Source organism: Phocoena sinus, chromosome 6 (assembly GCF_008692025.1).
Source record: "Phocoena sinus isolate mPhoSin1 chromosome 6, mPhoSin1.pri, whole genome shotgun sequence".
In the NCBI taxonomy this organism is placed as follows: Eukaryota; Metazoa; Chordata; class Mammalia; order Artiodactyla; family Phocoenidae; genus Phocoena; species Phocoena sinus.
Window position 1 is genome coordinate 12,206,889 of NC_045768.1, and position 17,063 is coordinate 12,223,951.

The window sequence follows — 17,063 nt, forward strand, 5'->3', positions numbered from 1 at the left end:
CAGCAGGTTTCTCACATGTCGTGCTCACGAGGCTCAAGCAATTCAGTGGTTGGGAACTTGGGTCTCCAAGTGGTCGCTGTCGGGCAGTGGTTGGATATGGGATCATTTGTTTTTTGGAAGTTTACGATTTTTTTCAGCCTGTCCTCCCAATTTGCTGAGTCCCAAGGCATCTTGAGATGAGTTTTCTGTCTCTGCATTACCACCTTATCACGATTCCTTGCCAAGATGTCCAGGTTGGCCCTTTTCTTTCTTGTCAGACAAGGAACTGATACAGGACTTGATGACCTTCTTCCTGGGGGCTTTGGGCAGCGAGTCCTGGCTGCTGTTGCTACTGCTGGGGTTGCTCACGGGGCCATCCTGCAAACCTTTTGAGTTCTGCACATCCCTGGTGTTCTCGGGGCTGGCTCTGTGCAGCACCCCCTTGTGCATCTGGTCCAGCCGAAGGGACAGCGGGGAGGAGGGGGCCGAGGTTCCACATTTTATGGTCATCTTGTCATCTTGTACCGCTTCTCGGGAAGCTGCTGGCCCGGAAGTCTCCTCACTCAGCCCTGGCAGCCAGCCTTTCTGGGGGTGCAGCCACACCACGCTGCTGCTGAAGGAGCCTGCAGGCCCATCTGCCATGGGGAACCTGACATCTGGGACACTGCCCAAGTGGGGTCGGCCTTGGTGATGGAGCTCCTCTCAGCCTTGTCTGGTCCAGTTAAGCTCTCAGGGCTTCCAGGTTTAGTCTTAGCTGATCCTTACCATGTTGCATTTCTTCTAACTGCATTTTTGCATTCTCAACTTCTAGTAGGAGAGACTTCTTTGCTAGAGTAGCTGTTCTCTCTTTAAGATGAAGCTGAAGCCTCTTGTTAGATTCTGAAAGAAGCTTGTCAACAGTGTCCGATAAACATTTATTATGTTCTTCATTTTCTCTCTGCCTCGCCTTGGAGAGTGCAGCCACACTCTGGGCCAGCTCTGCCTCCACCTTGGGGAGCACCTCTGCTATCTGCAGGGTCTGCTGCAGCTCCTGCTGTGCCAGCTACAGGCGTTCTTGCAACTGGCAGTTTTTAGCCTCAGTTTCACGGACATCTCCTTTCAATTTCGTGTTCATTTCCTCAGATTTAATGAGGTCTTCTCTGGCCGTGTACAGATTTCCTCCAGCTCTGTAACGTGAGAGGGCTGCCAGGCGCTCCTTCATCTGGCTCTGCTCTCTTGACTGCTTGTCTCTGATTTCCCCAGAGCTCGATCAATTTAGCAAGGTCTTCCTCGTGAAGATCTTCCTTAGAGAAGACCTACAGGTCTCCACCATCACGTCCCTGTACAAGGCCCTCTGAGCAGGGTCCAGGTATTCCCACTCTTCCTGAGTGAATTTTATGGCCACCTCCTCAAAGGTCAACCGTTCCTGAGAAAGAGTGATCCCAGACTCCAGTTCTTTCCTCTTCCAGGCATCTTCCTTAGGCTGTTGAAGCCAATCTTGAAAGTTTCAAAGGTACTGTTTAATGCTTGGAATCAGCATACCCTCTTCCTGTGCCACAACCATGCACACATGGGCGACCTCACTACGTGGAATAGACTGCTGCCGACAGTCACAGGAGGGATTCTGCACAGTCATCTCCCACACAGAGACCAAAAGGTGAGGTTTCCCACACTTTGCTTCAGATCACGCTCGCCCAGGAGTTCCCTGGTGGCCTAGTGGTTAGGATTCTGGGCTCTCGCTGCTGTGGCCTAGGTTCAGTCCCTGGTCAGGGAACCGAGATCCTGCCGGCAAATAAACTTTCCAATATATAAGAAGAGAAGAAGAATGCACTCAGGCCTGGAATAAATCTGACCAGTAATGGCCACATCCGGATTTACTTGGGGCGGAGGGCCAGGTGCTGGGATTTTAGGTCCCTAGAGAGTCCCACACCAACAGGAAGGGTAGCAGGGTACGGCACAGCACAAATTTACCCTAGAAAGAAGCCCTCCCTAGAGTTTTATTCTGTATTTCCAGAAATGTGCCAAAAGCAAAACCATGACTGTGTAGTTATTTAACTGAGAGCAATATTTCAAATTGTGTTATGAGCCATTGCTCTCTAATATCCCTGTCCACATATAACACAAAACTTTTTGTTGTTATAACAAGATTAAAATATAGTGCAGGGAAAATCATATTTTCTAAAACACAGGAACTATTTGTAAAGAAGCCTGACTGGATACATCTTATTTCAAGATGTTCTGTTCCTCCTCTACTCACCTCAGCTTTATTTAGAATTTCTGCTACGTTTAGTTTCTGTGGAAGCCCTTCCACATTTTAAAATGTAATATACTTTGTACCATTTAATGAATTTTGTGATGAATCACATGTTGATTGTTATAAGTGTTAAATATCTTTTTTGTGATACTTCTGTGAAAAATATGTTCTTTATAGATTTTTAACTCTGGGAGAGATTTTAAGTAATCCAGCTCTAGTATTAGATAAGAAAAACAACTTCATAGTTCCCAGGTCACTAGTTAGTGACATTGGGTAGGTCACCTCTCCTTGAGCTTTTCTTAAATTTATATGTAAAATAACAGCTTTGATCTTGATAATTTGTAAGGTCATTTCCAGGTCTAAAATTCTATGATTTTATATTTAAATCTTCCTGAGTTTCTAAGAACAGAGGGAAAAGCAAGTGAGGAGAGTTTTGTGTCTTTATGAATGTTGCTATTTAGTACTCCATTGGAGACAGAACTTTTCTAAATTAAAGAGTGTTTTTCTTCCACTGGAGAATTTGATAGCACAGCGCTCAATTTTCTTTCCCATTTGACCTATGATTGGCCATTTGTAGGCATGAGAACACTTCCCTTTCAGAAATAGTTTGTGATTGAAGTACTTTCCTTATTTTTGCTTCCTAGGATGAAATTTTGTGGGGGAGGGATGGAAATGGGAGGGGAGAGTAAAAGAATAGTAATAAACTATTTCTTTTAGAAATTGGTATCTATCTTTGATGTTTGAAAAAATTATGGTTGTACTATGTTTATGCTTTATGTGTGCCTTGTAAGATTCTCGTGAAATTTTTTGTAAGCACTTTGAGATTTTTGCTTAGGGGGAAGGGGTGTTTTGTGAAAGTGATGGTTGTTATTTATTATTATTTATTCCTGTTCGGTAGCACAGAGGGATCTCAAATCATTCCTAGGAGAGTGTCTGTTTGCATGATGTTTCTAAACAATTTCAGGAAAATGAAATCTTTTTTTAAAATGCAGGTATGGCAAAGTAAAGTGTTGAATTTATTCACTGAAAACATTCACTTTTAGTTCTCTGTGTTTCTGATATGATGGGAAAAATATGCAGCATGTTCTGGTTCAGCCTCTTCATTTACTGGATTTATGTATAAAGGATCTTGGAAAGACAGTTGTTACTTTGGTGTAAGAGAAAATCCTTGCCATTTTTCCCTGGATGTAACTGTCCTATATGTTTACATAAGAAATAATAAAGTGGAGATGGGAATGGAGAGTTTTGTCTTTTGTCTAATCTGTGAATTTTAAAGGAAACTATTTTTCCTGGCTATTCATTTAATCATTCATTCAACAAATATTTACAGAGTCTTTACAATATATACCTGTATTAGAAGTTAGGTAGACAGACAAAAATCCCTACTCTCAAGAAACTTGTGTTGTACTGGAGCGAGACAGACAGTAAGCAAGTAAAACCAATGTACTGTCAGATTTTGAAAACGGAGTTGGAGAAAATAAAGCAGGGAGGGAAGGAGAATTGGAATTAAAATTTTAAGTGTGATCAGGTCACCTTTGAAAAATCTTATCACGTTATCACATACCACTGTCCAGTAGAATGGAAAAAAGATATGTATATATCCATCGCTATCTAGTTGAATGGAAAACAGTGAACCAAATGAATCATTGTTGGGAACCTTTCTATTGGGTTGGCATATATTTCATAAAGAGAAGTGACTGAAAGGGATAAAAATGCATGTAAGAAAATCTTTGATGTGGCCTATGAATATTTTTTTTAAAAACACTGATGTTTTCCTGCCATCTGGGTAGTAATAACCATATGTATATATATATATATTTAAACTCATTATAGTTTATAAACTACTTTTCCATATGTCTTCTAATTTGTGGTGGGTTTACTTCCATAAACGCTTTTGTTGGACATCTGGTTTCACATTGGAAAGTGACTTGTTGAATTAAAATTCATGGCCATTTTCTTAACCTGTGTTTTTCAGTATCTCATCAGTAACAGAGTACATAGTATCTGCCTTTTAGGATTATTTTGATGAGCATGTGAAACAAAATAGTAAAATTAAAAATTTTATTACATAACTCAGGACCTGGCACGTAATATAGTCCACTAATGTATTTCCCTGATCCCTCTTCCCAGCCTTCTTCTTCATCTATAAAAACAATAAATTCTACCTTGCAATTTACTATGAAAAGAAATCCTTCAACAAATATTTATTGAGATATTGACGCCAGAATTTGTGACTGAATTTTTATCCCTGCCATCTTCTGAAGAGCCCAGAATTCTCTCTTTAACAAAGAGATAAGGCGTTAGTGCCAGGCAAACAAATTTTTTTTAAAATAAAATAGGGAGATTGCTTGGCCCCTATGTGGAGAGACTGAGGGAACCTGTCAGCATTTAATTATGGGAGAGTGAGTACAATATAATACAGATGCCTCAGATTATGCTCAATCCAGACCACGCCTTCCACAGTGGGAGTCAGACACTGGCTCAAACCAGCGTCTAGGAGGCTGGCTCGAGGCGCATATGAATGTACAGGGAGTTTCCCATCAAGCTCTTCGGCTTGTCCAGGCCTCCTAACAGCACCTCCCACAGTGCTCCAGAGCTCCCTAGTCACGTGAAGGGGTGGTTCTGTAGACCCGAGGAAAACTGATGCGCAGTCCAGAGGGCGGGGGCTACTACGCTTCCCTTCCACCTCCCCAGCTCCCGGTCAGGCGTGATCTCGCGTGAGGTGGGGAGTATCTTCTCGCGAGAACTAGGTCGGAATCCCTCCAGGCCCGCCTCCTCGGTGAGGAGGAGGAGGAGGAGAAGGAGAAGGAGGCGGAGGCGGAGGGAGGAGGAAGCCCCGTCGCGGCCTCCGCCGCCGCCAACGGGGCTGTCCCTGTACCTCCCGATGGAGTTTGAGGCCGTGAAGCCGCCGCCGAGCTCTGCCCCGGCGAGACGAGGCGCCTCCGTCGCCGAGCCGCGCGGTCGCGGGGCTCCCGGGAGCGGCCCTTAGCGACCCCGCCCGGTCCCCCTCAGGTAGGGCGGGGGCGGGCACGATGCGGCTCGGGGCCAGCCTGGGTCCCAGGTCCCCGGCGGTCGGGCGGGTGACCGGTCTTAGCCCGGGGTCTGTGCGTTGTCGTCGCCGGTGCCCCGAGGGTAGGAAACCGAGGGCCTTACCTGACACCCGGACCGGGCCCGGAGTCTCGGGCCGGAGGAGGCCCCTCGCCCCGGTAGGGCTTTTTCAGTACCGAGCGCCCGGCGCTAATGGCCACCTCCGGTCGACACCGGCTGAGGGGACGCTTCTGCCCCTAAGGAACCCATGCAAGCAAAGACCAGGCTTCCCTCTCCCTTTTCTACAGCAGTTAGTAAGAGTGGGGTTGGAGGAGGTCCTCGAAACCAAGTCCTCTCCTGGCTTTTCGGCTTTCTGCCCTGGGGCTTCCCGAGATCCTAAAGCAGGAATGGTGGAGGCGATCTGAGTGGTAAATAGGGACCATGGCTAAACAATGCCCTGGGAGGGCTTAACCTCCTGGGAGGGAGAGGGCCGGACCAGAGTGGTTGCACAGTGGTTGTGACGGAGCAATGGCGTTGAAACAGCCAGGGAATTCTGCTATGGTTTTCTTTCCCTCCTTCATTTTTCCTTCTTGGGGAAGCCTCTTAAGGAGACTCTTCCACCATCTTAGAAGAATGGTAGAAAGCATCTTTGTTTCTCAGAAGCAGCTCTACTTTTCTCTGTTCTTAGCTTTCAGGAAGGAAGAAGATGGGGGTAGCTGTCATTTCCATCCTTGGAATCACAGAACAGTTTAAGATACCGGCAGATAGAACCTTGACATCAAAATAGCCTCAAGTAATCACTGAGATAAAGTAGATCTAATTTCATGATTCCCACCCTCTTTTTTTTTTTTTTTAAAGAACTACCTAGTTCCCTTTTAATTCCTACTCTCCCCTTAGCTAGGCCCCTTCTTTTTAATTCCTACTTTCCTCCCACCACCTGTGTTAGAATGACTTTGTATCCTAAATAAAGTGCTTGAGTAATCTTTTTTCTATTTTTGTATTAGTCAAACTTTTAAGTTCCAATAGGAACTTTTGATTAACTTGAGAAAGTTAATGTTGCTACACTAAATTGATATAATTATACCCAAAAGCAAAGAAAGAAGTATTTTAGTTAGCTTTGTGCAGCCTGTTTATAGTTAAACATAAAAATTTAGTTGTGGCTTCTCGAAACATTAAGAAGACTTCATGGATTCTTTTATCTGTCTAAAAAGCTGCACCACTGTTCTAACATAACATCCCTTTCTTATGTTGTTTACTTCCACATTCAGTTCTTGAAGAAATCGAGGCCATTACATCCTGTCAAAGACCATCTTTCAATATTGCTGTTTTTGTTGATTTGGAGATTGATGTTTTCCAAATTTTTAGAGTTTGGAAAATAGCTAGAAGGACAAAATGTTAAACATACATTCCAGACATGTTTAGAAAAAGCAGATGTTATAATTCAAATTGGCGCCTATTTGAGGATTTAATTGCAGTCGTGTTCATTAGTGGATTCTTTGAGTTACTCCTGATCTGTTATTACTGTGGGGTCAACCTGACATTTAAGAAGACTTATGTTCTTTGTTCATATGTTTTCATTAATTCATTTTCTGCTTTTGTAGTTTGCTGTGTCTTCCAGTTTAAAAAATGTCAAAAAAATTATTTTGGGAGGGAAAGCATTTTTCTTTACACAGAATTTTATATTCAGAAATAGAACTTCCACATTGTATGCAATATCAAATAATGATAAATAAACTTACAATAAGATCTTATTATAATAAGTACTTGTTTATTGTTTTGGTTGGACTGGGTTGAAGTTTCATTTTCTATTGATGCAAAAAGGAAGCATGTAGTAAAATAAAGCCAGCTGAAAATTTAAAATAATGTTTTGCACCTAGTCTCATAAATGTTAAGGTACATCTTTATGATCTTCAGGCTTTTTAGTTTTATGAAAACCTTCCTAAGTGTAGATGTAACTTTAACCTCAAATTCTTAATAAAAATTAGTTTTGAGTATTACTTTATAATTTTAAGTACTCTAGAGTTGCACAGTCCCACACAAGCCGGTAGCCACGTGTGGCAATTGAGCACTTGAAATGCGGCTGGTGTGAATTGAGATGTGCTATAAGTGTAAAATACACACCAGATTTCAAGACTTAGTCCAAAAAAAAAAGAATTAAAAATATAATTTTTTATATTGATTACATGTTGAAATGATATTTTGGATAAATTGGGTTAAATAAATTATTATTAAAATTAATTTCACCTGTTTTTCCTTTTTTAATGTGACTCCTAGATATTTTATTTTTTCTTTATTTTTTTTTAATAGATCTTTATTGGAGTATGATTGCTTCACAATACTGGTTAGTTTCTGTTGTACACCACGGTGAATCAGCCATATGCATGCATATGTCCCCATATCCCCTCCCTCTTGAGCCTCCCTCCCAACTACTAGATATTTTAAATTACTTGTAGCTCACATTATATTTCTACTGGACAGTGCAGTTCTAGAGTACTGCTCTTCCAAGAAGTAAATTATCTGAATAGAAGTAGATGCATGAAAACCAAAAATTTCCTGACAGAATGTCTTCTTATAATCAGAATAACCAAAAGACTTTGATAATATGAAGGGTAAATTTATCCAGTGGCCATTATTTGATAGGCAGAAGTGAGTAATTAAGTTCTATCTCAAAAAAAGTATTTTTCAGGTAGTCATCACTAAAGTAGCAAAACTTTATTAGTTACATTAGTTAAAATAGAAAATTATCTCATTACTGTTCTAATAGAAGACATTGAAAGTTAAATCTCATTAAAAAACTGAGTTCAACTCCATAGTGGATTTTAGAAGTAAAACTTGGGTCATATATCTTTCATAACATATACTTAAGCATGTATAATAGTCTTTTTTTTTTTTTTTTTTTTTGCGGTACACGGCCCTCTCACTGTTGTGGCCTCTCCCGTTGCGGAGCACAAGCTCTGGACGCGCAGGCTCAGCGGCCATGGCTCACGGGCCCAGTCGCTCTGCGGCATGTGGGATCTTCCCGGACGGGGGCACGAACCCGTGTCCCCTGCATTGGCAGGCGGACTCCCAACCACTGCGCCACCAGGGAAGCCCAATAGTCTTTAACATTGTGATTTAGTTCCTTTTTTCCAGTCCTTTTCATAAGTTTGAATGCTGAGTTTTAGAACTTACAGATAATTTTCATTGGTTTTGTTTGTTAGTTTTATTGGTTAAGGTCTAAATTGTACCTATGATGCTTTAAATATAATTTTTTAAGTCCAAAACTAATTATTTTTAAGGTTTCTGAATTAAGAAGTACTTTTACAGTCCATTTCGGTAGCTTAAGTTTCTCACATGGGTGAACTAAAATGAAAACAATGTTTTAATTAACAGACCTGAGCCCTAATGTTTACATCTTTATAAAGAGAATTGTGAAATACTGTATTTTTTTACTATACAGTAGTGAATGGGTCATAAACCTTACTCTGACATTTTAAAATCATGTTTCATAGTCCTGAACTGAGTGCATAATATCATGGTGGACTAAGAAAATGAAAGTACTTAGGTGATAAGCAGTTTGCCTTTAATAAAGCAATTTCTAATTTGCATCATGTAAGAGGTGTCTATTACTCTTCCTGTTTTATGAGTTAGTACGCATTACAAGGAACTTATAGCCTGAAAAATTACTTGAGTAAAAATCTGTTTAAGGTCTCCTCTCTAATATGGCATTTCTCACTCCTATGCTTTATCTTGTTGTTCTTCAATTTTAGTAACTAGTAAATAAAATGACTTAATACAAATAATTTAATTTGAATGTTTTTCTTAAGTAGTCCCTTTATATATCTAGAGGTATGGGCTTTTTAAGCCATTTTATCTCAGTTTGAGATGTTTTGGGAGTATCTTTAGGATGGATGCTTACTTTACTGTTAAGTATAAATGTTATTGGCAATTTAAAACTTCCATAGTTTCAAGTAAGTTACTATGGCATGTATTAGTATAAACCTGCGAGTTCTACACATCAATATATATTATTAGCTTGCTATGGGTCATTTAGATGCTTTTAAAAAAATAAATTATAGAGACAGTAGGCTATCATTTTTGATAATTATAAAAATATTTTCTAGGTGAACATTTACAGAGTGCCTTTGAAAGGAATGAAAGGTCAGTTTTGTCATCACTAATTAAACCTTTCAGTGTTTCAGACAAAATTTTATTTTGTCTTTATCATAATTGAGGAATCTAGAATTTATCAACAGTGGTACTGAGGAAAAACATTTTAAAAAGTCAAACCGTTTCTGGTATCTTACCAGGAAAGTTCAGTTTGTAATTTTCCTTTCAGAAAGTTAGAATCTGACACATAGCAGGAGAATTTGGCAAATGTTTTTTTTCTTTCAAAGGTATCTATTTGATTTCTGCTAGAAATTAAATGTCTCAGCATTAATTATATTAAAACATCTGCTGTTCTTAGACCTAGAAACACATATGAGGTATTAAAACTATCAAGTGTATTCCTGAATAATTTGAAACACTTCAAAACTAGTAGGCGAAAATATGAAAGACAGCATTTTTATGTTTGGTTCAAACTGAAATGGCTTTTCTCCCCCCCACTGATTAACTTTAACGTAAAGCATTTCAGGATGATCTTGGAAAACTAAGTAAGGAAAGAGTATTTGCTACTAGTTTCCTATTACCCAGTGGCCCATGGTATCCTAACCCACAGAATTAGCATTTCCAAACAGGTGGCCATTAAGAAAAAAATAGATGCAGTGTCTTGTTTTGATAAATATTTTATCAGTTCAAGTTATTAACTAAATTAAGGGCTCTCAGCACTAGATTTAACATGAAATTCATCCTTCCTTAAAGGTCTTTTCCTTGTATAATTCAGCAGCCTAGAAGACTAAACATTAAAAACGTTGAATAGTTTCAAGGAGTGATGCGTTCACCTGCTCAGTGCTCATCTCTGAAGTTCGAAGCAGACTTTTTAAGATTGATGGCATTGACAGATGCGGAAATGTGAAAGTGAAACGTGTAAAATAAACATAGTTTGCGAGATTTTATAAATAAAGATATTAGATACTTTGCATCAGAACTGTTTGAGGAAAAGTTTGTGTAGGTGCTTTTTACACAAGTTCTGTAATTCATTTTTACCAAGGTATTTTTTAAAACCTTAGTTTTTTTGAACGTAAAAAGCACAATAAAGACTAATAGAATTCCTCATTTGAGTGTGGGGTTATTTGAGAATCAGTTATACACTTTTCTGTCCTGAATCTGATTACATTTTTAAACATCTAATATCTGTGGCACTAATATATTTGGATTGGTAAACGTTCTTATGAAATAAAGTATTGGCTGATAATTGCCCTAAATACCTAGATTTCTTGTTCACCAGAGAGCATCTGTCAGACTTACATAAGTTTTGAATTGGAAGATGCAGAAAATTTGTGAAATGTAGAGTGTTCAAGTTCGGGATCTAGAGATTTTATTTTATTTTTTATATATATTTTTAAAATTATTTATGTATTTGTTTTTGGCTATGTTGGGTCTTCGTTGCTGTGCGCGGGCTTTTCTCTGGTTGCGGCGAGCGGGGGCTACTCTTCGTTGCGGTGCGCGGGCTTCTCATTGAGATGGCTTCTCATTGCGGAACACAGGCTATAGGCACGCGGGCTTCAGTAGTTGTGGCAAGCTGGCTCTAGAGCGCAGGCTCAGTAGTTGTGGCACACGGGCTTAGTTGCTCCGCAGCATGTGGGATCTTCCTGGACCAGGGCTCGAACCTGTGTCCCCTGTACTGGCAGGTGGATTCTTAACCACTGCGCCACCAAGGAAGTCCCAGGATCTAAAGATTTTAAATTAGAGGTTTTGATACTAAATATTTTATTAAAAATTATGGAGTGTTTTAATCTTAGGAATAAGAAAAGAAAAATCAGTCATTTTTTTCCGTGTGCCTTTTAATCATATGCATATATAAAGATAGAAATTTAAACAGTTGACCCTTGAATAATGCTGGGGTTAATCCACATATAATTTATACTTGTCCATCTGCATCCATGGTTCCTCTGCATCTGTGGATTCAATCAGCCATACTCTGTAGTACTGTAGTATTTACTACTGAGAAATATCTGTGTATCTACCAAATTTAAAATGGATGGCTAGTGGGAAGCAGCCGCATAGCACAGGGAGATTAGCACAGGAAGATCAGCTCTGTGCTTTGTGACCACCTAGAGGGGTGGGATAGGGAGGGTGGGAGGGAGGGAGGGAGACGCAGGAGGGAAGAGATACGGGGATATATGTATATGTTATGTATATGTATATGTATAGCTGATTCACTTTGTTATAAAGCAGAAGCTAACACACCATTGTAAAGCAATTATACTCCAATAAAGATGTTTAAAAAAAAAGCATTATTAAAAAAAAAAGAAAATTATATGTGTATAAGTGGACCTGGGCAGTTCAAGCCTGCATTATTGAAGTGTCAACTGTATATTGCTGTTTTTCTGTTTAGAGTTATTAGATAAGAATATTATTTTATTCTTCAACATCTTGCTCATTGGACCTGACAGTTTTTGGTCATATATATCTATATCTATATATATCACTATCTGATATGTTTTGTCAACAGTATTGTAGGGAATTACATTCAAGATTTGTATTTTCTTTTTTTTTTCTTTTACTTTGGCACTGTATTTTAAGGTTAGCATCATTCTTTCATTTATGGACAAATGACTCTATCATTAACAGTCTTCTCTCATACCTTAGTTAGCCTCATAGTCAAGTCCTGACCAGAGATTTCCTCTTTTGTGAAACTGCCAAGGTGAACTATCCTTGACTGACTTGGTCATTCAGGTGGCAAAGCTGTTCCTTCACTCCTGACTCACCGTGATTTTGTTTGGATCAGTATTTCCAGAGTTCACTAACTCTTAGGTCATATCTTACTATGCTTGGGGGTAGTAGATATCCAAGGGAAACACTTTTTTTTTTTTAATTAGCAATTCAAAGTAATTTGTTTTTCTAAAAATGAAATTGTGGGAAGTTAATCTGTTTATTTGATGTGGTCATTAAGAAAAATACATGAAAGCTTTGATGCGCAACTGATATAAATATGTTTAGTCAGAAGGAGCACTATTAGGATATTGTTTCTGCACAAAAACTTTTCAGAAATTTAATTCAGCAAATAGATTTAAAGAAAAAGATGTTCAAAGCATATAGAATTATTCAGAATTGTTTTAGGTTTTGGGCCTCCCTGGTGGCACAGTGGTTGGGAATCCTCCTGCCAATGCAGGGGACATGGATTCGATCCCTGGTCCAGGAAGATCCCACATGCCATGGAGGAACTAAGCCCGTGCGCCACAACTACTGAGCCCACGCCTAGAGCCCGGGCACCGCAGCAAGAGAAGCCACCGCAATGAGAAGCCCTCATGCAGCAATGAAGACCCAACACAGCCATAAATAAATAAATTTATTTAAAAAAAAAATAAGTGTTTTAGGTTTTGAAGCTGTGATGGTTGACTTAAGCAGTTAACTCTTGAAAGTGAATGATGAATATGTGGTTAATTCTTACTTTTGTCCATTTCCAGCTTACAAAACACTACCCAGCAAAATAATGATCTGCTAGACTGCTAACCCGAGCATCCAGCTTCCACAATGCCTGTGCAGGCAGCTCAATGGACAGAATTTCTGTCCTGTCCAATCTGCTATAATGAATTTGATGAGAATGTGCACAAACCCATCAGTTTAGGTTGTTCACACACTGTTTGCAAGACCTGCTTGAATAAACTTCACCGAAAAGCTTGTCCTTTTGATCAGACTGCCATCAACACAGACATTGATGTGCTTCCTGTCAACTTCGCACTTCTCCAGTTAGTTGGAGCCCAGGTAACCTTTCAGGATTTTACGTGTTTGGTATAAGTAATAATTATAGAACTTTGTTCATTAAGGGGTACAAAGTATGTTTAGGGATATTTGAGACATAAAAAATACTCAGTATACCTGATTTTCATTATTGTATTCCGCAAATGATTTTCTTTAGATAATGTCATAAATCCTTATGCAAAACTGTAAATTGCATATAATTATATACATTTTTGTATTCAGTGTTGTGGTCAGAAGTTATGGTTTTTTTTGTTTTGTTTTGTTTTTGTTTTTTTTGTTTGTTTTTTTGCGGTACGTGGGCCTCTCACTGCCGTGGCCTCTCCTGCCGTGGAGCACAGGCTCCGGACACGCAGGCCCAGCCGCTCCGCGGCACGCAGGATCCTCCCGGACTGCGGCACGAACCTGCATGCCCCGCATCGGCAGGTGGACTCCCAACCACCGCGCCACCAGGGAAGCCCCAAAAGTTACGTTTTTAAGTGATTTTGGTGGATAAGAAACATTTTTGTATAAGCATACGTAAATATTTAGTCATTAGGGTGCGTGAAAAGAAATGTAATCAAAGCTTTGGCCAGAAATCAACCGTCTATAACCCTTAAGTGGAGGTTTTTTGGTTTTCTTTAAAACTTCACTTGACTTTTAGGATGATATTATAAATGAGAAAATAGGTCTGTATAGGTATATATACATATATAAGATGTATATATAGAAAACCAATTTCTAGAGTGTCAGTAACAAATTCTGCAGTTTCTGCTTATGCTCATATGCTATAGAAATAGCATATCTTATTTATCATTTTACTCAATCAGCAAGACCCTAGATTTATCATAATTTTCATATAATGAGGGCCTATTTTGTGTTAGGTATGGTAGTAAGCAGTCCACATCTATTATCACTAATTCTTGTCATAGTTCTTCAGGTAGTTATTATCCCCATTTTACAGGTGAGGAAGAAGATGAAATTCTGTACTTCATGTACTACATATTAAAGCAAGAAAGTAAGGATTTTTCTGATTAATCACTTCTTAGAAAATTCAGTGAATTAAAATACTCCATTCCTTTAGTGTTTTGATATTTGAGGTTTTCCTTTTAAAGCACATTTCTTTTCAGTGTTCATAATCCAGTTAGACACTCTGAAATCAAGATGCATCTATTTATCAATAGTGTGTCATAAATTAATTGGCAGTTTTTTCCTTAATGGTGCATAAAACAATGGTGCCTCTTGCAAACAGTGGCATCTTAGATTCAATAAAATACTGTAGATTATTTGTAATAATACTAGCTATCATTTAGCATCTGCTATAGGTCAGGTATTGTGTTTTTTCACTTATAAATGTTCTCTCAGTTGGTCCTTAAATTATCTTGCAGGTCTTTACAATATGACTTCTATTACCTTTTCTATTACATTTTCAGCCTTATCTCCTGCTCTGTCCTCACTCTTTCTGCTTAAGCCACACTGGCCTCCTAACCAATTGTCAGATGTACCAAACTTGTTCCCACCTGAGGGCTTTTTCAGTGACTGTTATTTTGCCTAAGATACTCATTCTCTCTCCTCTTTCAAGTCTATATTCAAATGTCATGATTCCCAAGGAAGCCTATCCTGACCACCCCTGTTAAAATTGCAATCCCCCTCCAACACTCTCAAATCCCCCTTATCCTTGCTGTATAATTTTTACTGACCACCTTCTATCATACTATTTATTTATTTATTAAAAAAAAAAATTTATTGGCTGCCTCCTCTTTACTAGAATGTAAGCTACACAAGGGCAAGATATTTTGTCTGTTTTGCTCACTGATAGATGCCTACTGCCTATAACTGCTTGGCACGTGGTAAGCACTCCATGAATATAAATATTTGTGAATTAAATTGAATTTTCATAATGGCACTGTGAAATAGGGATATTCATCTTCATTTTGCAGATAGAGAAACCATCGTGAGCAGTCCAAACTAGACTTGGGGCAGTTAAATAATTTACTCAAGATCATTTGTAGCAGTTGCAGAGCTGCCCAAGGTTTTACCCAAGTTTTGACCTTTCATTGAGAACAAGGGAGGACAGACCATAAACAATAAATATAATAAGTAAATTATATAGGAAGCAGGTGCCAAGTGCTTAGGGGAAAAAAGTTCTTGCCTTTTTTTGCTACTTTTTATTTTGAAATACTTTTTTTAATTGCGAAAAACAGTACACAGAGAACCTGTTAACTTTCTGCAGCTTCCCCTAATGTTAACATTTTTCAAAGTTATAGCATAGTTATCATCCCTGAGGAATAACATTGATACATTGTACAATTAACTACCTCCTTTTTTCCTCTCATTAATTCACCCAGCCCATGCTATTAAGTATGATATCCTTGGTTCTTGGAAAGCAGATTGGCTAGGTGTTTGGCTTTAATTTCACTTAAACTACTTTGATTGTCTGTGTATTAGAAGTTTATACTCACCAAGATTATTATCAAATATAAAATTAACAATTGCATGAACTGGATGAATGTATTTCTTCAATTTTTCTTTGTTTTTTAGGTACCAGATCATCAATCAGTAAAGTTAAGTAATTTAGGTGAGAACAAACACTATGAGGTTGCAAAGAAATGTGTTGAGGATTTGGCACTCTACTTAAAACCACTAAGTGGAGGTAAAGGTAAGTTCATAAAAAAGTACTTTTATGGGTGAGTAGGACTTGGTAATACATTAATTTTGGAAGACTTGATGTTGATACCCTATTAAATAATTTTGAGTTTTGATAAATGAGTTTGCTTAAAGGGATCATGGAAATCTTTTTGATTGAGAACATTATACTATTTTCTAGAGATAATATTGTTATTAATTTAAGAATTCATCAGACATACTACATATTGAGATTTATACAATGTTTATATTCACTGATTAAACTAATGGTGCTATAGCAGAATATTAGTTTTAATGAATCCTACTAAGACAATTTAATGTATTCATTCAGTCATTTATTAAATTTTATGGAGCACTTACAGTTAACTTACATAACTTACAGGTTAGGGTCTTCATGGAGCCCACAGTCTATTGGGGAGATAGGCATATAAGCTCAGTAAGCTAAGTGCTGAGACAGAAATGGAATTCTCTTCTGTAGGTAGGTAGCAGGTCATAGATGTAATAAAAAGTTGTTGAGTGAGTGAATTAATCAAGTATTTCTTTTGTATCTGCTCTGTGCTTTCCACTGTTGGATATTTTGGACACTGGCTTCCTTGAGAAACTTATCCTATCTACCTCATTCATTCATTGAGCAGATACTTTAAAGAGCATGTCCTAAGTACCAGGCACTATGTTATAAATGATAATTGCTGTGGAAAGAAAACAGTATAGTTAAACGAATCAGAAATGTCAGAGTGAGGGGAAAAGGGTGGGTTGCAATTTTAAACAAGGTGATTAGTGTAGACCTTGTTAAGATGGTAGCTTTCAAACTTGAGATGAAAGAAGTGAGGTAGTTAACCATGTAGGTTACTGGGAAAAGACTGTTCAAGGCAGAAGAAATAACAGTCCCCAAGGCATGCCTAGTGTCTTCAAAGAACAAAAACAGGATAATGTACGGAGAATGTACCTGGAGTAGGGTGAGTGAGGGGGAGAGCAGTATGAGATAATGAAAAGGAATGGTGAGGCCAGATGTCGTACAGACTTACAGGCCATTTTAAAGACTTGAGCTTTTACTCTTAGTGAAATTGGGGAGTTACTCTAGGATTTTGAGCCAGAGGAATGACGTGATATGACTAATGGTAAAAGGGTCACACTAGCTGCTCTGTTGAGAATTCAGTGTAGAAGGACAAAGGGAGAGCCAGGGTATTGGCTGATGGGACAAGGTTAGTGGAAGTGCAGCTAGTGAGAAGTGGACAGTCTGGATGTTTTTTGAAGGTAGAATCAAGAGAATTTCCTAAATTATTGGATGTGGGTATGAAAAAGAGCAGGGTCAAGTATGACTCCTGAGTTTTGGCGTCTGAGCACCTGGAAAGAGAAG

At 38.7% G+C, this 17,063-nt stretch overlaps 1 protein-coding gene and 1 pseudogene across 2 annotated transcripts in view; one reads left to right on the top strand and one right to left on the bottom strand.

Moving 5' to 3' along the window:
* Positions 1-116: 116 nt before the first annotated feature.
* LOC116754958 lies at positions 117-1,530 on the bottom strand (annotated as a pseudogene).
* A 3,438-nt stretch (positions 1,531-4,968) lies between these two features.
* The window catches only part of RC3H2 (ring finger and CCCH-type domains 2), a 52,441-nt gene continuing 40,346 nt past the window's right edge, over positions 4,969-17,063 (top strand). Inside the window, exons 1-3 of one of the 2 annotated variants that reach the window (XM_032634055.1) lie at positions 4,969-5,224; positions 12,790-13,087; positions 15,602-15,719. In XM_032634055.1, coding sequence (XP_032489946.1) covers positions 12,857-13,087; positions 15,602-15,719 — 349 coding nt within the window. In that variant the 5' untranslated portion in view covers positions 4,969-5,224; positions 12,790-12,856. The remainder of the gene's footprint in view (positions 5,225-12,789; positions 13,088-15,601; positions 15,720-17,063) is intronic. The other variant, XM_032634056.1, reaches the window with a different exon arrangement.